At 45.7% G+C, this 21,386-nt stretch overlaps 1 protein-coding gene across 3 annotated transcripts in view; it reads left to right on the top strand.

Annotated features, from left to right (window-relative positions):
- The window catches only part of trip4 (thyroid hormone receptor interactor 4), an 82,578-nt gene extending 61,192 nt beyond the window's left edge, over window positions 1–21,386 (top strand). For 2 of the 3 annotated variants that reach the window (XM_031812946.1, XM_031812945.1), the window contains one exon: window positions 20,695–21,386. In XM_031812946.1, the coding sequence (XP_031668806.1) occupies window positions 20,695–20,826 (132 nt within the window). In that variant the 3' untranslated portion in view covers window positions 20,827–21,386. The remainder of the gene's footprint in view (window positions 1–20,694) is intronic. The other variant, XR_004206737.1, reaches the window with a different exon arrangement.

The raw sequence follows: 21,386 nt of genomic DNA, 5'->3' as shown, positions 1-21,386 counted from the left end.
TACAGAGGACCGTGCTCTACTAACTGAGCTACAGGGGGGGGGGACCGTGCTCTACTAACTGGGCTACAGAGGACCGTGCTCTACTAACTGAGCTACAGAGGACCAGGTTCTACTAACTGAGCTACAGAGGACCAGGTTCTACTAACTGAGCTACAGAGGACCGTGCTCTACTAACTGAGCTACAGAGGACCGTGCTCTACTAACTAAGCTACAGAGGACCGTGCTCTACTAACTGAGCTACAGAGCACCGTGCTCTACTAACTGAGCTACAGAGCACCGTGCTCTACTAACTGAGCTACAGAGCACCGTGCTCTACTAACTGAGCTACAGAGCACCGTGCTCTACTAACTGAGCTACAGAGCACCGTGCTCTACTAACTGAGCTACAGAGCACCGTGCTCTACTAACTGAGCTACAGAGCACCGTGCTCTACTAACTGAGCTACAGAGCACCGTGCTCTACTAACTGAGCTACAGAGCACCGTGCTCTACTAATTGAGCTACAGAGCACCGTGCTCTACTAATTGAGCTACAGAGCACCGTGCTCTACTAACTGAGCTACAGAGCACCGTGCTCTACTAACTGAGCTACAGAGCACCGTGCTCTACTAACTGAGCTACAGAGCACCGTGCTCTACTAATTGAGCTACAGAGCACCGTGCTCTACTAACTGAGCTACAGAGCACCGTGCTCTACTAACTGAGCTACAGAGCACCGTGCTCTACTAACTGAGCTACAGAGCACCGTGCTCTACTAACTGAGCTACAGAGCACTGTGCTCTACTAACTGAGCTACAGAGCACCGTGCTCTACTAACCGAGCTACAGAGCACCGTGCTCTACTAACCGAGCTACAGAGCACCGTGCTCTACTAACTGAGCTACAGAGCACCGTGCTCTACTAATTGAGCTACAGAGCACCGTGCTCTACTAACTGAGCTACAGAGCACCGTGCTCTACTAACTGAGCTACAGAGGACCGTGCTCTACTAACTGAGCTAAAGAGGACCGTGCTCTACTAACTGAGCTACAGAGGACCGTGCTCTACTAACTGAACTACAGAGCACCGTGCTCTACTAACTGAGCTACAGAGCACCGTGCTCTACTAACTGAGCTACAGGGGGGGACCGTGCTCTACTAACTGAGCTACAGAGGACCGTGCTCTACTAACTGAGCTAAAGAGGACCGTGCTCTACTAACTGAGCTACAGAGCACCGTGCTCTACTAACTGAGCTACAGAGCACCGTGCTCTACTAACTGAGCTACAGGGGACCGTGCTCTACTAACTGAACTACAGAGCACCGTGCTCTACTAACTGAGCTACAGAGCACCGTGCTCTACTAACTGAGCTACAGAGCACCGTGCTCTACTAACTGAGCTACAGAGCACCGTGCTCTACTAACTGAGCTACAGAGCACCGTGCTCTACTAACTGAGCTACAGAGCACCGTGCTCTACTAACTGAGCTACAGAGCACCGTGCTCTACTAACTGAGCTACAGAGCACCGTGCTCTACTAACTGAACTACAGAGCACCGTGCTCTACTAACTGAGCTACAGAGCACCGTGCTCTACTAACTGAGCTACAGAGGACCGTGCTCTACTAACTGAACTACAGAGCACCGTGCTCTACTAACTGAACTACAGAGCACCGTGCTCTACTAACTGAGCTACAGAGCACCGTGCTCTACTAACTGAGCTACAGAGCACCGTGCTCTACTAACTGAGCTACAGAGCACCGTGCTCTACTAACTGAACTACAGAGGACCGTGCTCTACTAACTGAACTACAGAGCACCGTGCTCTACTAACTGAACTACAGAGCACCGTGCTCTACTAACTGAGCTACAGAGCACCGTGCTCTACTAACTGAGCTACAGAGGACCGTGCTCTACTAACTGAACTACAGAGCACCGTGCTCTACTAACTGAACTACAGAGCACCGTGCTCTACTAACTGAGCTACAGAGCACCGTGCTCTACTAACTGAGCTACAGAGCACCGTGCTCTACTAACTGAGCTACAGAGCACCGTGCTCTACTAACTGAACTACAGAGGACCGTGCTCTACTAACTGAACTACAGAGCACCGTGCTCTACTAACTGAACTACAGAGCACCGTGCTCTACTAACTGAGCTACAGAGCACCGTGCTCTACTAACTGAGCTACAGAGGACCGTGCTCTACTAACTGAACTACAGAGCACCGTGCTCTACTAACTGAACTACAGAGCACCGTGCTCTACTAACTGAGCTACAGAGCACCGTGCTCTACTAACTGAGCTACAGAGCACCGTGCTCTACTAACTGAGCTACAGAGCACCGTGCTCTACTAACTGAACTACAGAGGACCGTGCTCTACTAACTGAGCTAGAGCACCGTGCTCTACTAACTGAGCTACAGAGCACCGTGCTCTACTAACTGAGCTACAGAGCACCGTGCTCTACTAACTGAACTACAGAGCACCGTGCTCTACTAACTGAACTACAGAGCACCGTGCTCTACTAACTGAGCTACAGAGCACCGTGCTCTACTAACTGAACTACAGAGCACCGTGCTCTACTAACTGAGCTACAGAGCACCGTGCTCTACTAACTGAGCTACAGAGCACCGTGCTCTACTAACTGAGCTACAGAGCACCGTGCTCTACTAACTGAACTACAGAGCACCGTGCTCTACTAACTGAGCTACAGAGCACCGTGCTCTACTAACTGAGCTACAGAGCACCGTGCTCTACTAACTGAGCTACAGAGCACCGTGCTCTACTAACTGAGCTACAGAGCACCGTGCTCTACTAACTGAGCTACAGAGGACCGTGCTCTACTAACTGAGCTACAGAGCACCGTGCTCTACTAACTGAGCTACAGAGGACCAATCAGGTTTTTAGAGCCACATGCTAATATTTTTATTAAAGTCTTATTCATTATAACCATTGATGCATTTATTCAGGCTTTCATAAGGGCCTTTTATGATAGTATGTTTTTAATACCTAATGCCCGTGTGTGATTAATTCTGAATGCATCTGCAGCAGAAGGGCTGTTCAAAGGAGCTGTGGGCTGTTAGCCAGTCTTCTCATGCACTACTCATGCATGTACTATAAATTAATTCACTATGTGTTATACACAGGTGGTTCTGATAGAGATGTTCTGCCTGTATTGTGGTCCACTCACTGAACAAGAGAGGCTTTTAAATAACTATAAATTAATTCACTATGCATTATACACAGGTGGTTCTGGTAGAGAAGTTCTGTCCGTACTGTGGTCCACTCACTGAATAACATAGGCTTTTAAATAACTCTCTGTGCCTGGCTTTGCAGATTGATCTCTGACAATCGATCGAATGTAATATTTAATTAAGCAACAAGGCACCTCGGGGGTTTGTGGTATATGGTCTATATATATATTGTTTTACCTTTATTTAACCAGGCAAGTCAGTTAAGAACAAATTCTTATTTTCAATGACGGCCTAGGAACAGTGGGTTAACTGCCTGTTCAGGGGCAGAACGACAGATTTGTACCTTGTCAGCTCGGGGATTTGAACTTGCAACCTTCCGGTTACTAGTCCAACGCTCTAACCACTAGGCTATCCTGCCGCCCGACGCATCGCGGAGTGCCTGGATACAGTCCTTAGCCGTAGTATATTGGCCATATACCACAAACCACCGAGGTGCCTTATTGCTTCATTTAATCTTACATTATAGTTATTGAAAAGCTATTATAAACTGGTTACCAACATAATTAGAGCAATAAAAATACATGTTTTGTCATACCCGTGGTATACGGTCTGATATACCATGGCTGTCAGCCAATCAGCATTCAGGGCTAGAACCAGTTTATAATAAACCATATTCCATTATTGTATTTGAGGGAGCTCCATGCTGTAATGTTTATACACCCCTCTGACGTGTACAAAGTAATGGAAGTGTAACGAGCTCTGAAATTGGACCATGTAGATATTCAGACATTGACTCCTCTGATCTTATTAGCAATGTATCTGTGATGAAGAATGGGGCTTCCATCATGTAGGCAGTACACACACACACATGAGTGTCAAGCAGAGCTCTCACACAGAGAAGCCAGCGATACAATACACAATGTTAATTATCCATTTAAAACCATGGCCCATTGGCATTGCTGAAGCACCACTGCTGGAAAAGCCTCTCAGAGCCATAATTGCTTCTTATCTTTTGGAGGTCACACTGTGTCCAGTAGAACTAATCAATCTCTGGCTCAGACCTGCTGTTAGCCCCAAAGAGCTCCATAAAATAACATTTTGAACATTTGGACCAATTTAGATACCCCACCTTCTCCTAAAAGAAATCAATAGCTGCTGATCGCGGGTGGGTAAGCCTGCTCTGTTGCTAAGGAATAACGACGGGGAGCTGGCCGGTGGGTAAGTCTGCTCTGTTGCTAAGGAATAGCGACGGGGAGCTGGCCGGTGGGTAAGTCTGCTCTGTTGCTAAGGAATAACGACGGGGAGCTGGTCGGTGGGTAAGCCTGCGTTGTTGCTAAGGAATAACGACGGGGAGCTGGCCGGTGGGTAAGCCTGCGTTGTTGCTAAGGAATAACGACGGGGAGCTGGCCGGTGGGTAAGCCTGCGTTGTTGCTAAGGAATAACGACGGGGAGCTGGCCGGTGGGTAAGTCTGCTCTGTTGCTAATGAATAACGACGGGGAGCTGGCCGGTGGGTAAGTCTGCTCTGTTGCTAAGGAATAGCGACGGGGAGCTGGCCGGTGGGTAAGCCTGCGTTGTTGCTAAGGAATAACGACGGGGAGCTGGCCGGTGGGTAAGTCTGCTCTGTTGCTAAGGAATAGCGACGGGGAGCTGGCCGGTGGGTAAGCCTGCGTTGTTGCTAAGGAATAGCGACGGGGAGCTGGCCGGTGGGTATATCTGCGTTGTTGCTAAGGAATAGCGACTAAGGAATAGCGACTGGGAGCTGGCCGGTGGGTAAATCTGCGTTGTTGCTAAGGAATAGCGACGGGGAGCTGGCCGGTGGGTAAGCCTGCGTTGTTGCTAAGGAATAGCGACTAAGGAATAGCGACGGGGAGCTGGCCGGTGGGGTGGGTCAGATTGATTTAGTATTACGCCGCTCGCTTTTTTAAAATTAAGGGTCCTCAGTCCGACCGCTCGCCTCTGCTGCTCCCATTTCTTGAGGTGATGCCAGTGTGATGTCGTGATGAGGTTACCAGTGTGATGTCGTGATGAGGTTACCAGTGTGATGTCGTGATGAGGTTACCAGTGTGATGTCGTGATGAGGTTACCAGTGTGATGTCGTGATGAGGTTACCAGTGTGATGTCGTGATGAGGTTACCAGTGTGATGTCGTGATGAGGTTACCAGTATCACGTTAAGTAGGGGGGAAAACGTTTTGAAATAGCACAATCTGAAAAGGTCATTTTGGTTGCCAAGAAAGAATTCCTACGGCTTCAGTTTCTACTGATTTGTGTGACGGGAAGTAATGCTTTTCCAAACAGGAATATGAGGGCGCTAGTTGTGTGTTGTGACACGTTTTCCATCATTAGCAACCCCCCACCAAAGCCTGCATTTAACTGTTAACCCTCTTAAGTGTTTCAATAGGAAACATAACAGCAAACCGTTAATCAGAAGGGGCTTTATTACCCCCTGTCGGTTTCCTCTTCCCCTCCCCCACATCTCCCTATCCATTTCATACCCATGCAGGCATTTGATGTGTTAGTCTGCTGCCTGAGGAACAGAGGAATGTAGTAGTATCTAGGGGAGGACATAGGGAGTTGGTAGGCTTTGAATTGGTCCAGTCGTTTAAATGTCACCAAGACAGCTCTGTGGGAGGTAGGGGTGAGGAAGGTCGGGTGGGGAAGGTGAGACGCTAGCTGCTGGTAGCGTGTGTGTGTGTGTGTGTGTGTGTGTGTGTGTGTGTGTGTGTGTGTGTGTTAGCAGCATGGCTCAATTTCCATTTTTATTAACAATCCAGTTACCTCTTCATGGAGAGGGATGGAAGAGGCCCGGCAGATCAATGTCATCGTGCCTCCAGCATGCCAAGGAGCCTGGCCACAGTGTTAACCACTTCCTCCCCCCCTCTTTACACACACTGCCCTCTCCCACCAATCAGTAGCCTGAATGGAGATTGGCAGGCCCATCAACACTGCACTCCCCACTCTGAACACAGACATGGACATTCACCGCCCCTGGAGACTGCATCGTAACCTTGTGCTAACATAACCTTGAGCTAAATGGACAACTTAACCAGACCCCTTGATCTTCCTGTTAGCAGCAATGTCACATTCATAAATACCACTGACTCCTTTAAAAATGGCAAGCTACTGTACTGTAAAAGACTTGTCAGAAGAACATCTTGACATTTCTAGTCAGAAATATGGGTATTAAATTATGTCAAGTGTTTTTTTAAGCCGTTGACGAGGCTCAGAGAAAGTGTTGAATTCTGCTCTAAAACACAGCTCGTCCGTCACAAGTCTCGGACGTTATATTAGACAGCTCAGAGGAGATAGAATATCCTGGGGTGTGACTGTCAGAAAAACACATTCCCCTGTGTCTGCTTATAACTGTCAAAATTCAAAAACTAGAATTACATGTTCTCTAGTCTACTTTAAGTTGTCATTCTTTGGCACCAACAACATCTCGCCAACACAATGGGCCTCTTTTATCAATCGTCAGTCGCATGCGCGTAAATTGTCAGCAAGCGAGAGCATCATCTTTTGACGGACATTTCAATTACCAAAGTTTTCATACCTCAAACGGGTAACAAACAATGTGAGAGCTGCAACAGAGTCATTTGAGAAATGGCAGTCAGATGAATATAATGGGATTGAATAGACAAGATGCTTAGATATGGGACATTGGACATTGTTTAGCTAGCAGTGTAGTGCTCCTACAGTACTCTCACCAGAGTGGGAACACAGAGGCACTGTATGGAGGATGGTTGCTGAGTTAACATGAACTGGGGCTGGTGTTGGATACAAGCATTGCTCCTCTTTCCCCTCGCCATTGGTCCTTTTAAAGCCATGTGTGCATGTCATGACAACAGTGTATATATCTATTAATAGTTTTGTTGTGGTAGTGGAGCAACCCAAATATTCATCCCCATGTAGGTAAAAGTCATGTTATATTTATAAACCAAGCTATAGAGGGAAATAAGCTACTGTGGGGATTTAGGTCATGACTACATAATGTTTCTCTTGTTATGTCTCTAGCTTACTCTCTCGGTTTCACACCCACAGATGTCTCTGTGTGCATGGAGACACTTCACCAGGGCTTTTCCCCAGAGATGAGCCTTGCACTTGAGCTGACCGTTAAACAAACGCTACTGTACACAGTCACGTGGGAACACAGCAATCCTCCCACCTGGTGTGTGTGTGTGTGTGTGTGTGTGTGTGTGTGTGTGTGTGTGTGTGTGTGTGTGTGTGTATCAGAGGGAGCCTGAGAGAGCGCCTGCAGGGGTGTCAGTGAAGGTTTAAGATATTCAGCTTGCTGTCAACGCTGACACATTTCTCCCTCTGCTCCGCTGCACTGATATGCAAATGCAGCCTCCTCAGAATGCAGAGCACTAGATCAGCATAAATGTATTCCCCCCTCTGTTCTCTCTACCCCTCTCCCTATCTCTCTTCTCTTTCTCTCTGAGACTCTCTCCCCTTTCTTCTCTTTTGCTCTCTGAGTCTCTCTCTCTCTCTGAGACTCTCTCTCTGAGACTCTCTCTGAGTCTCTGAGTCACTCTGAGTGTGTCTCTCTGAGTGTGTCTATCTCTCTGAGTGTCTCTCTCTCTCAATTCAATTCAAGGGGCTTTATTGTCATGGGAAACATGTGTTAACATTGTCAAAGCAAGAGAGGTAGATAATATACAAAAGTAAAATTAACAGTAAACATTACACATACAGAAGTTTCAAAACAATAAAGACATTACACATGTCATATTATATATATATATATATACAGTGTTGTAACAATGTACAAATGGTTAAAGTACACAAGGGAAAATAAATAAGCATAAATATGGGTTGTATTTACAATGGTGTGTGTTCTTCACTGGTTGCCCTTTTCTTGTGGCAACAGGTCACAAATCTTGCTGCTGTGATGGCACACTGGAATTTCACCCAGTAGATATTTTTATTTATTTATTTTACCTTTATTTAACCAGGTAGGCAAGTTGAGAACAAGTTCTCATTTACAATTGCGACCTGGCCAAGATAAAGCAAAGCAGTTCGACAGATAAAACGACACAGAGTTACACATGGAGTAAAAACAAACATACAGTCAATAATGCAGTACACAATGTGAGCAAATGAGGTGGGAAGGGAGGTAAAGGCAAAAAAGGCCATGATGGCAAAGTAAATACAATATAGCAAGTAAAATACTGGAATGGTAGTTTTGCAATGGAAGAATGTGCAAAGTAGAAATAAAAAATAATGGGGTGCAAAGGAGCAAAATAAATAAATAAATTAAAATTAAATACAGTTGGGAAAGAGGTAGTTGTTTGGGCTAAATTATAGGTGGGCTATGTACAGGTGCAGTAATCTGTGAGCTGCTCTGACAGTTGGTGCTTAAAGCTAGTGAGGGAGATAAGTGTTTCCAGTTTCAGAGATTTTTGTAGTTCGTTCCAGTCATTGGCAGCAGAGAACTGGAAGGAGAGGCGGCCAAAGAAAGAATTGGTTTTGGGGGTGACTAGAGAGATATACCTGCTGGAGCGTGTGCTACAGGTGGGAGATGCTATGGTGACCAGCGAGCTGAGATAAGGGGGGACTTTACCTATCAGGGTCTTGTAGATGACATGGAGCCAGTGGGTTTGGCGACGAGTATGAAGCGAGGGCCAGCCAACGAGAGCGTACAGGTCGCAATGGTGGGTAGTATATGGGGCTTTGGTGATAAAACGGATTGCACTGTGATAGACTGCATCCAATTTGTTGAGTAGGGTATTGGAGGCTATTTTGTAAATGACATCGCCAAAGTCGAGGATTGGTAGGATGGTCAGTTTTACAAGGGTATGTTTGGCAGCATGAGTGAAGGATGCTTTGTTGCGAAATAGGAAGCCAATTCTAGATTTAACTTTGGATTGGAGATGTTTGATATGGGTCTGGAAGGAGAGTTTACAGTCTAACCAGACACCTAAGTATTTGTAGTTGTCCACGTATTCTAAGTCAGAGCCGTCCAGAGTAGTGATGTTGGACAGGCGGGTAGGTGCAGGTAGCGATCGGTTGAAGAGCATGCATTTAGTTTTACTTGTATTTAAGAGCAATTGGAGGCCACGGAAGGAGAGTTGTATGGCATTGAAGCTTGCCTGGAGGGTTGTTAACACAGTGTCCAAAGAAGGGCCGGAAGTATACAGAATGGTGTCGTCTGCGTAGAGGTGGATCAGGGACTCACCAGCAGCAAGAGCGACCTCATTGATGTATACAGAGAAGAGAGTCGGTCCAAGAATTGAACCCTGTGGCACCCCCATAGAGACTGCCAGAGGTCCGGACAGCAGACCCTCCGATTTGACACACTGAACTCTATCAGAGAAGTAGTTGGTGAACCAGGCGAGGCAATCATTTGAGAAACCAAGGCTGTCGAGTCTGCCGATGAGGATATGGTGATTGACAGAGTCGAAAGCCTTGGCCAGATCAATGAATACGGCTGCACAGTAATGTTTCTTATCGATGGCGGTTAAGATATCGTTTAGGACCTTGAGCGTGGCTGAGGTGCACCCATGACCAGCTCTGAAACCGGATTGCATAGCAGAGAAGGTATGGTGAGATTCGAAATGGTCGGTAATCTGTTTGTTGACTTGGCTTTCGAAGACCTTAGAAAGGCACGGTAGGATAGATATAGGTCTGTAGCAGTTTGGGTCAAGAGTGTCCCCCCCTTTGAAGAGGGGGATGACCGCAGCTGCTTTCCAATCTTTGGGAATCTCAGACGACACGAAAGAGAGGTTGAACAGGCTAGTAATAGGGGTGGCAACAATTTCGGCAGATAATTTTAGAAAGAAAGGGTCCAGATTGTCTAGCCCGGCTGATTTGTAGGGGTCCAGATTTTGCAGCTCTTTCAGAACATCAGCTGAATGGATTTGAGAGAAGGAGAAATGGGGAAGGCTTGGGCGAGTTGCTGTTGGGGGTGCAGTGCTGTTGTCCGGGGTAGGAGTAGCCAGGTGGAAAGCATGGCCAGCCGTAGAAAAATGCTTATTGAAATTCTCAATTATGGTGGATTTATCAGTGGTGACAGTGTTTCCTATCTTCAGTGCAGTGGGCAGCTGGGAGGAGGTGTTCTTATTCTCCATGGACTTTACAGTGTCCCAGAACTTTTTTGAGTTAGTGTTGCAGGAAGCAAATTTCTGCTTGAAAAAGCTAGCTTTGGCTTTTCTAACTGCCTGTGTATAATGATTTCTAGCTTCCCTGAACAGCTGCATATCACGGGGGCTGTTCGATGCTAATGCAGAACGCCATAGGATGTTTTTGTGTTGGTTAAGGGCAGTCAGGTCTGGGGAGAACCAAGGGCTATATCTGTTCCTGGTTCTAAATTTCTTAAATGGGGCATGTTTATTTAAGATGGTTAGGAAGGCATTAAAAAAAAATATCCAGGCATCCTCTACTGACGGGATGAGATCAATATCCTTCCAGGATACCGGAAGGACGGGAAGGATATTGAACTCATCCCGTCAGTAGAGGATGCCTGGATATTTTTTTAAAGATATGGGAGTTGATCAAAATTGGATTTGTTTTCGAATTCTTTGTGGATCTGTGTAATCTGAGGGAAATGTCTCTCTAATATGGTCATACATTGGGCAGGAGGTTAGGAAGTGCCGCTCAGTTTCCACCTCATTTCGTGGGCAGTGAGCACATAGCCTGTCTTCTCTTGAGAGCCATGTCTGCCTATGGCGGCCTTTCTCAATAGCAAGGCTATGCTCACTGAGTCTGTACATAGTCAAAGCTTTCCTTAAGTTTGGGTCAGTCACAGTGGTCAGGTATTCTGCCACTGTGTACTCTCTGTTTAGGGTCAGTCACAGTGGTCAGGTATTCTGCCACTGTGTACTCTCTGTTTAGGGTCAGTCACAGTGGTCAGGTATTCTGCCACTGTGTACTCTCTGTTTAGGGTCAGTCACAGTGGTCAGGTATTCTGCCACTGAGTACTCTCTGTTTAGGGTCAGTCACAGTGGTCAGGTATTCTGCCACTGTGTACTCTCTGTGTAGGGCCAGTCACAGTGGTCAGGTATTCTGCCACTGTGTACTCTCTGTGTAGGGTCAGTCACAGTGGTCAGGTATTCTACCACTGTGTACTCTCTGTTTAGGGCCAGTCACAGTGGTCAGGTATTCTACCACTGTGTACTCTCTGTTTAGGGTCAGTCACAGTGGTCAGGTATTCTGCCACTGTGTACTCTCTGTTTAGGGTCAGTCACAGTGGTCAGGTATTCTGCCACTGTGTACTCTCTGTTTAGGGTCAGTCACAGTGGTCAGGTATTCTGCCACTGTGTACTCTCTGTTTAGGGTCAGTCACAGTGGTCAGGTATTCTGCCACTGTGTACTCTCTGTTTAGGGTCAGTCACAGTGGTCAGGTATTCTACCACTCTGTACTCTCTGTTTAGGGTCAGTCACAGTGGTCAGGTATTCTGCCACTCTGTACTCTATGTTTAGGGTCAGTCACAGTGGTCAGGTATTCTGCCACTGTGTACTCTCTGTTTAGGGTCAGTCACAGTGGTCAGGTATTCTGCCACTGTGTTCTCTCTGTTTAGGGTCAGTCACAGTGGTCAGGTATTCTGCCACTGTGTACTCTCTGTTTAGGGTCAGTCACAGTGGTCAGGTATTCTGCCACTGAGTACTCTCTGTTTAGGGTCAGTCACAGTGGTCAGGTATTCTACCACTGTGTACTCTCTGTTTAGGGTCAGTCACAGTGGTCAGGTATTCTACCACTGTGTACTCTCTGTTTAGGGCCAGTCACAGTGGACAGGTATTCTGCCACTGTGTACTCTCTGTTTAGGGCCAGTCACAGTGGTCAGGTATTCTACCACTGTGTACTCTCTGTTTAGGGCCAAATAACATTCTAGTTTGCTCTGTTTTTTTGTTGATTCTTTCCAATGTGTCAAGTAATTATCTATTTTTTTCTCATGATTTGGTCTAATTGTGCTGCTGTCCTGGGGCTCTGTGTGGTGTGTTTGTGTTTGAACAGAGCCCCAGGACCTGCTTGCTTAGTGGACTCTTCTCCAGGTTCATCTCTCTGTAGGTGATGGCTTTGTTATGGAAGGTTTGGGAATCGCTTCCTTTCAGGTGGTTGTAGAATTTAACGGCTCTTTTCTGGATTTTGATAATTAGTGGGTATCGGCCTAATTCTGCTCTGCATGCATTATTTGGTGTTCTACGTTGTACACGGAGGATATTTTAGTTGCATTCTGCATGCAGAGTCTCAATTTGGTGTTTGTCCCATTTTGTGAAGTCTTGGTTGGTGAGCGGACCCCAGACCTCACAACCATAAAGGGCAATGGGCTCTATGACTGATTCAAGTATTTTTAGCCAGATCCTAATTGGTATGTTGAATTTTATGTTCCTTTTGATGGCATAGAAGGCCCTTCTTGCCTTGTCTCTCAGATCGTTCACAGCTTTGTGGAAGTTACCTGTGGTGCTGATGTTTAGGTCATGGTATGTATAGTTTTTTGTGTGCTCTAGGGCAACGGTGTCTAGATGGAATTTGTATTTGTGATCCTGGCAACTGGACCTTTTTTGGAACACCATTATTTTGGTCTTACTGAGATTTACTGTCAGGGCCCAGGTCTGACAGAATCTGTGCAGAAGATCTAGGTGCTGCTGTGGGCCCTCCTTGGTTGGTGACAGAAGCACCAGATCATCAGCAAACAGTAGACATTTGACATTTGCCGGGTGCAGCAGACTTTTCTAGTGCCCGCGCCAATTCGTTGATATATGTTGAGGAGGGTGGGGCTTAAGCTGCATCCCTGTCTCACCCCACGACCCTGTGTGAAGAAATGTGTGTGTTTTTTTGCCAATTTTAACCGCACACTTGTTGTTTGTGTACATGGATTTTATAATGTTGTATGTTTTACCCCCAACACCACTTTCCATCAATTTGTATAGCAGACCCTCATGCCAAATTGAGTCAAAGTTTTTTTTTTTTATCAACGAAGCATAAGAAGACTTTGGCTTTGTTTTGGTTTGTTTGGTTGTCAATTAGGGTGTGCAGGGTGAATACATGGTCTGTTGTACGGTAATTTGGTAAAAAGCCAATTGCTCAGTACATTGTTTTCATTGAGGAAATGTACGAGTCTGCTGTTAATGATAATGCAGAGGATTTTCCCAAGGTTACTGTTGACGCATATTCCACGGTAGTTATTGGGGTCAAATTTGTCTCCACTTTTGTGGATTGGGGTGATCAGTCCTTGGTTCCAAATATTGGGGAAGATGCCAGAGCTACGGATGATGTTAAAGAGTTTTAGTATAGCCATGTGGAATTTGTTGTCTGTATATTTGATCATTTCATTAAGGATACCATCAACACCACAGGCCTTTTTGGGTTGGAGGGTTTTTATTTTGTCCTGTAACTCATTCAGGGTAATTGGAGAATCCAGTGGGTTCTGGTCTTTAATAGTTGATTCTAAGATCTGTATTTGATCATGTATATGTTTTTTCTCTTTATTCTTTGTTATAGAGCCAAAAAGATTGGAGAAGTGGTTTACCCATACATCTCCTCTCTTTCTCTCTCTGAGTCTCTGTCTCTGTCTCTCTCTCTCTCTCTCTCTCTCTCTCTCTCTCTCTCTCTCTCTGAGTCTCTGTCTCTCTCTCTCTCTCTGATACTCTGTCTCTGTCTGAGTGTGTCTCTGTCTGAGTGTGTCTCTCGCTGTCTAAGTGTCTCTCTCTCTGACACTCTCTCTCTGAGACTCTCTCTCTCTCTCTCTCTCTGATACTCTGTCTCTGTCTGAGTGTGTCTCTGTCTGAGTGTGTCTCTCTGTCTGAGTCTCTGTCTCTGTCTCTCTCTCTCTCTCTCCCTCTCTCTCTCTGATACTATGTCTCTGTCTGAGTGTGTCTCTCTGTCTGAGTGTGTCTCTCTCTCTGAGTCTCTGTCTCTGTCTCTCTCTCTCTCTCTGATACTCTGTCTCTGTCTGAGTGTGTCTCTGTCTGAGTGTGTCTCTCGCTGTCTAAGTGTCTCTCTCTCTGACACTCTCTCTCTGAGACTCTCTCTCTCTCTCTCTCTCTCTCTCTCTCTCTCTCTGGGACTCTCTGTTTGGTCTTGACTGTTCTGTTCTTGACTTATGCCCCTGATAAAGGATTTGATTGTTTCTCTCAAAATAAACTGATGTATAGACAAGAGAATAGGTCTACACACACACACAAGCATTCTGAAGGTTGGTGTGTGTGTTTGTACATGTGTATATAACCCCTCTCCAAATCCCCAATGATAGAACAATGACAGCCCCTTACCGTCAATGCCGAGATACAATTAGCTTATTTCAGAGGCTTTGCTGATAAGACTATCTCTCCAAAATACTGTGTCATCAGTAATCTAGTCCCGACATAGATGATGTTAAATGCCAATGTCTATCCCCAGTGATCCATTCAAAGCCCACGTTACATTTCCATTCTAATTAGATGTGGGCAGTCAACAGGCTTCTTTATAGGAACCTGTTTTAATAACCAGCAGTATTGACTTTTTCAGAGTCCCTCAGTGGCTGTTAGAAAGAGGTTCCTGTTGATATTTTGTCTCTTTGACATTGGGGCTGCAGGGGAACGAAGTCTCTGTCTAGAAACCCAGCGTAAACACACGCCTATCGCTAAAGCCCGTCCTGCTGTTTCTTTGGGCTCTCTGTATTTGCAGTGGTGTACAGAGATGTGAAATATACATGAAAAGAAAGCTGTCCCTGCAGGACTTCACCACTGACCCTATTCTTATGACCGGTTTATTAACACACAGAGAAAAATAGAACAATCTTGATTGAATATTTGACTTCTTTTAATTCATTACAAAATGATTATGTCACTTACCATGAGAAGAGGGTTGAATATAAACACAACGTCCTGATCCTCTATGATGGGGCAGTATGTCATTACAACTTTGATACAGGCATTGTGATATGCCACTCAAGTTATATCAATGTCTTATTATGATTGAAATAATACAAAAGATGAATTTGTGTTGCCCCCTCGGCAGTTTATCTGATTTGATGATTTTTATACCCGGGCCAATGTTTCTGAGGCATTTGACTACCTGAGGAGACATGGGGATTTTAGCGACGGCACTTTGCGTTAACGAGAGTGCCACGATCGAAGCTAATGCGAAACGAATGAAATGTCTTCTGGACGCGTGCCCTCGCTGCAGCAGCATTGCCTTGGGGGGCGTTCACTTCACACGAGGTCGGTGGTGATTCAGCATTAGCGCACGCGTGATCCCACTGTATCTAACACACTGCGTCGCTGCTGCACCAGTCGCTCTGGCTCTCACTGTAAGAGCCCAGGGTGATTGATAACCACTGGGGAGCTGGCTCCTTACTGGAATTACTCATGTACACAGGAGGAATCTGGTTCCCTCAGTTGGGGCACATTAGTATGGGTGACCCTTGTCACTGGGAGATTTTTCACTGGAAAACCCCCAGTCAATGTTATGTGAGTAGCTTATAGAGTTATTAGACCAGAATGTGCTCCCTCCTTCTCTCCCTCCCTCTTTCCCTCTTAAACATGTCCATTCTGGAAGTGGCCAAATATCCAGGAGTAGATTTCTGAAACGCTTCTTGATTATTTAAACCAACTAATTTGAACATGGTGTCTTCATAAGAGTTGTTCAGCCATTTTTCTGGACAATCTCCTGGAAAGAGATGCTGTGAAGCAGGATTAATACGATGATGAAGTCATAGAAGAAACATGGACGCCACACATGGCAGCCAGACTGATTCCCTCCATTTCGGCTCATTCACTTCCATTGGCTTTAGCTCCCCCATGTATCAGGGTAAACCTCCAGGAGAAGTGTTAAACATGATTCCACAAAGCACTTTTCTATTCCTCTCTATCTCATTATTGTCTCACTTCCCCTCCTTCCAACCCACCTGAACCCACCACCCACTCCCCAGGCAAGGTGCGTGGTAGCAGGTGCGATCGACGGAGCGTCAGCCCCTATTTGGGACAGCGGCGTAAACACGCTGTCACCCTGCCTCGGAGTCGCTAGCTACCCACGCCCTGTCCGGGCCGGCAGCCTGAGTCTGGCAGGTTAGGAAGGGAAGGGCAAATGACAGAGCGTGGGTAGCTAACCTGCCAGACTCAGGCTGCTGGCCCGGTTAGCCTAGCCTGTTGTGTGCCTGACTAAAGCAGCGCTGCAGCAACAGCAGCAGTAGAAATCACTCAGCCATTTCAGCCCCTCGGTGTCTGTGAAAACAGCTTGAGGGGGAGAATGGAGAGAGAGAGAGAGAGAGAGAGAGAGGGGAAGAGGGAGAGAGATCCTCCAAGGGGAAGCTGCCTGCCTGCAAGTCGACTCACACAGCAGTACAACCTCCACTTGTAAATCTAGCAGCCAGGGCTGAGGAAGAGAATATAAATTAGGTGTGACTAACACCGGGATGAGAATCCAGGCAGGTTTCTTTCTTTTACCCCTCCCTCCTGCTGAATGATGTGTACACATCCACTTGGCTGCAGTAGTCAGTGTAGAGCCAGGAGATGTAGTCTCGGTCTGGCATGTAGGGATCCTCTTGAGGCTCACTGAGTACGAGCTCTATTGGAAAAACCAGAAACAAGATGGATGCCATAGTGTCATCCCCATGCCCTGGCTTTAGGCCCAATCAACACATAGATTTATCCCCTGGGTATTCTCATGCCCGGTTGTATTGCCAAGCAACATTAGAATCTATACCATTCTTTAATAGGCCATCATTGTAAATAAGAATTTGTTCTTAACTGACTTGCCTAGTTAAATAAAGTTTAATAAATATAATAATGCATTTGTATGCTTTTATTCTCCTTGTCCTCATCACTATCCTCTGTTGGTGTGGAGTAATTGCCTGTAGTCTGAGTGTATCAAGCTTTGGTTATATTTGCATAGCAATCATAAATCACCTTAGTGAATGGGGATTATCATTCTCCAATACAAGGTATGAATACAAAGAGCTCCCTAGCTGATTCATTGATTGGCATATCGGATATCTATTATTCCTTGTTTACGCCTGGAATTATTCCATTATCCCTCAATCGACAGTGAAGTGTTGCCTTTCAGTGTTTATGATCATCTCAAGGCCATTGTATTTAATTGGTGCGGTTGTCAATGGTCCTCCATTACAGGGTAGTAGTATACAGACAGACCTCTTGGCTCCATCTCTTGGGTTCTGAGGCTGGATGGGAATGTTTATCAGAAACGTATTGGGCTCCTTCCCATCGGGCTGTAATGAGAACAGTGTGTGTATAGTATAGGGTCAGAATAGTAGTGTGGGATGTGGCCACATATCAACTGTCTGTCCATAAGGAAGAAGGCTGTTTAAAGCTTAGGTGAATGGTTACAATTAGAGTAAACAGGGTTGGGAGTTTGGGTTAAGGTTCAGATGTAGGGAAATATGATTTAAATGGAAATTAATTGTAGGTCCCCATGAGGATAGAAGAACATAACGTGTGTGTGTGCGCTCAAATAGGGGTGTATTCTACAGGCTTGATGATGTAGCTCTAGCCCTCTGCAGACACACTGCACCTATTATTGGGCCTCCCCAGCTGTAGTGTGTGGGTAATAAACCTCTCTACAGCAGCCCCCAAACAGACCAGCAATCAATGGGAAATTGTCTCACCGATCGATGTGACAGCCTCTCTCTTTCTGTCTCTATATCGCTTGCCCTTTCTCTCTGTCTCCCTTTCTCTTGCTCTCTCTCTTCTCCCCATCTCACTCTTTCAGCATCCACTCTGAAATGCTGTTGCTCAGCAGCCCACTCAGCAGCCCCTCCAGCCATTAACAGAGAGGAACTAGACTGAGCTGGCATTAGCACTTCCCAGACACAATCAGCCGAGCTGGCCAAACGCTAACTCTTAATTACGCACTTGACAAGTGAACTATCAGCTTGCCATGTCTGGCTTGTTGTTTCGCTCCGTGGGTGTCATGGTAAATCGTTTAGGGGGGAAATTCTAGTTGATTTTATATTGAGGCAAAGAAGCAGTCAAATACTATTCTTGATTTGGTATGAGTGAAACTAGTGTACATGTTCTGTTGAAACCAGTCACCTGGTTTGGATTAGCCTACGCAAAAACAAAATTTTTCTGCAAGAATTCATGTTAGATGTACAGTATGTACACAACTTCAGGGAAAATGTTATTTTTACTCAGGCCAGAAACAAAGTCCTCTGTGTGGTGCAGGGCATTGGTTTGTGACATAAACATTCTCAAGCATTCAACATTGTCACTTGGGCAACCACTGTATTTTTAGCTAGTTGCCAGAATCCAGAGGCACTCCCTTTACTGTGGAGATTTGGCTCCAGGCATAACAGAGAGACACACAAATAATACATGTCAGTATTTGAGGCAAGTTTGGAAATGGTGAGCAAACAGCAGTTCTCCTTAACACCGTGCTTACACAGCCACTACCAGGGCATGGAGTTGAGCTCTAATGTGACGAGACAGATAGAAAAACAAACAGAGTTGACAACCACTGCTGCCTGTTATACATACATCATGTTTGTCCTACCTCAGCCCCTTGGAAAACCAACCTCAGTGCTAACTGTCTGAATAGAGTGTTTCTGGGCTCCGCCGTGCTAGATTACAATGTGTTTAACTGTTAACTGCTGCTTCCACACAGATAATCTAACCTAATATGGCTTGTAGTGGCCAGGGATTGCTTGAGGGTCCTATGTGGTGTGAATGACCTCTGTTGGGGGAATAGAGATGCTCATTTTGGCACTAGCTACAGTATTTACGTTTTACAAGGGCTTTGAGAATAAATAGGTAGGGTTATGTTAAATATAGAGCCAGGTGACTGGTTGAATAAAGAAGAAATGGATGGGCTATGTTGGAGCTCAACTCCCAGATGGCTTCGATATGGCAATGAATAAGTACTGCTGAGAAATAGCCATGCTAAGAGCAACGCAAATGCTAATTCAAGACTTGCAAAGAGTTCAATGTCACCAGAGGGCCAGCTCTTGATACTTATTGTGCCGCTTGAATATCCACAGAGGTTTCTAGGTCAAACAGCCGCTGCTACATTTCAATTTTTGTGATGTAGGAGACGCTCTTATCCAGAGCAATTTACAGGAGCAATTAGGGTCAAGTGCCTTGCTCAAGGGCACATCAACAGATTTCTTTACCTAGTTGGCTCGGGGATTCTAACCAGCGACTGTACCCACCTGTAGAGAAACAGAACCAGGGTTAAAACACTACACTAACCCTCCAACGCTCTTAACCACTAGGCCACCTGGCTGCTGGCCTGCCATTGCAGATTAACTTGAGAGTTTTCTGCACAGAGTGCCATCTGCAACTGGCCCAGGGTTGGCTTTCAACTGCTTAGCTTGTTTGTGTTAACAAGCTAACTAGTAAACATTGCTTAACCTGCGATTACAAGATATCATGACTGTGCTGCGGTCCTGATTGGTGTCAAAGTCTTGGCTGTTCAAATAATCCAGTCATACAACTAGGCCTACTTCAACATAAGACTCTGCTGCTGTTTTGTACAATCTATCCTTGCCAGCAGCAGTCATATTGAGCCCTGTCATCACCCAAAGAGGAAAGTCTGCTGAGACAGATTCTAGTGGACGACTGTAACCTGAAATGGTTGGGTAGGATGAGAAAAGGCTGGTACTCACTACTCAGATATACTTCAGAAAAGCAATCAGACTCATGTTTGCAATGGAGGAAGGGACAGGATCTGCCGGACATGTCTTGAATTGATGGGGTCAAAGACCTATGGAAAGCTTCTATTAGGCTCTTATCTCCTCCATTGCAGGTTATGAGGCACGTTAGTGTATGTATGGGGGGGTTCTTTGCCACTTTGACTGGTCCATAAAGCCTATTAGGAAGTCAGTCAGTGGTGTAAAGCTGGGTTAACACTATGCTCTGTATTGATGGTCCTTTGAATGTAATATGCTGTCACCGTAGTAGCCTAGCGCCCTGTGAGGACACTTATCAAATATTTAACCATTTTTATTGATTTTCCACTGCAAAGGAATTGATCCCCATTCTGATAACCATCCAGTATATATTCTTAATTATGAACTGGGTGGTTCAAGCCATGAATGCTGATTGGCTGACAGCCGTGGTATATCAGACCGTATACCACGGGTATGACAAAACATTTATTTTACTGCTCTAATTACGTTGGTAACCAGTTTATAATAGCGATGAGGCACCTTGAGGGTTTGTGGCATATGGCCAATATACCATGGCTAAGGACTGTATCCAGGCACTCCTCATTGCGTTGTGCGTAAGAACAGCCCTTAGCCGGTGGTATATTGGCCATATTTCTTAAAAGTAAGCCACCTCCTATAGGAATGGTTCTGTCCAAATGGCCACTATAAGCAGGGGCTTATTAGACCTAGTTATAAGTGTAGTGTGATGTAGCCTAGAAAGACTTGACTAGATGTACCAGAACAAAAAGCTGAAGGCTAGTCTGTGGTAGCAGCAGGATAAACAGCCTCGCTGGCCTTCTCTCTCCTATCTGCCCCGGACGCCTCTAATCAGCAGGCCTTGAGCTCTCTGAAAGGTCATTCTGTCCCTTTGATGGTGTTTTGATTCATTCCTTCCTCCCTCTCTTCCCTCTCTCCTCCCCCCCTCCCTTCCTCTCTGCTTTCCCCCTTTCACAGTCAAGCTGGAGAGTCAATATCATAGGGGTGCGAAGATGGGACTGGTTCCGTCGGCGGCCGTGTGACGTTGGCGAGAGAGAGCGAGAAAGCGAAGAGAGAGTGTGGACCAGCTGGAGGAGAGGCGGAGATTGACGAGAACATCCAGAGGGGGTCATATTCTGACTACTGTGTTTTATCAGGAGTTCCAGCAAAACAGAAATATGGACACACTGGCTATACATGGCATCCTCTCAAGGCATTTACAGTTTAAAGACAATGACTAAGCAGACATTCACCACACAGGGAAGTTATTACCAGGTTCTCTACATTCTATACTGTGTACTCTTGAACAGTTGTATTTTCTGCAATAAACAATGTTGAAATGTAATTTCTTTATTTTATTTTGACCGTAGAGGAAAGTCTGCTGAGACAGGTTGGTTGTTTAGCAACAAAACCGAGGCGTTTGCAAATATGGGGCAAAACAGATGGGGTTGGCTTAGATTTTTGACCGCTTGTAAGCTACAGTATATTTTGTCTACAATGTTTATTGAAAACATAAATACATTTGCACAATGAGCACTTGTCTTTCAAATACGCTGTTACAGTTGTTGGTTAGCTAGCCAGCTATCTTTTTTGTTTGTTGCCATATTGACATGAAATCAGTCAGAACAAGAACAAGATAAAACGAGCTGAAACGAGCCACTTACAATTCC

Source organism: Oncorhynchus kisutch, unplaced genomic scaffold (assembly GCF_002021735.2).
Source record: "Oncorhynchus kisutch isolate 150728-3 unplaced genomic scaffold, Okis_V2 Okis03b-Okis08b_hom, whole genome shotgun sequence".
Classification (NCBI taxonomy): Eukaryota; Metazoa; Chordata; class Actinopteri; order Salmoniformes; family Salmonidae; genus Oncorhynchus; species Oncorhynchus kisutch.
Note: the sequence above shows the minus strand (reverse complement) of the source record. Positions and strands in the feature narration are given on the sequence as shown.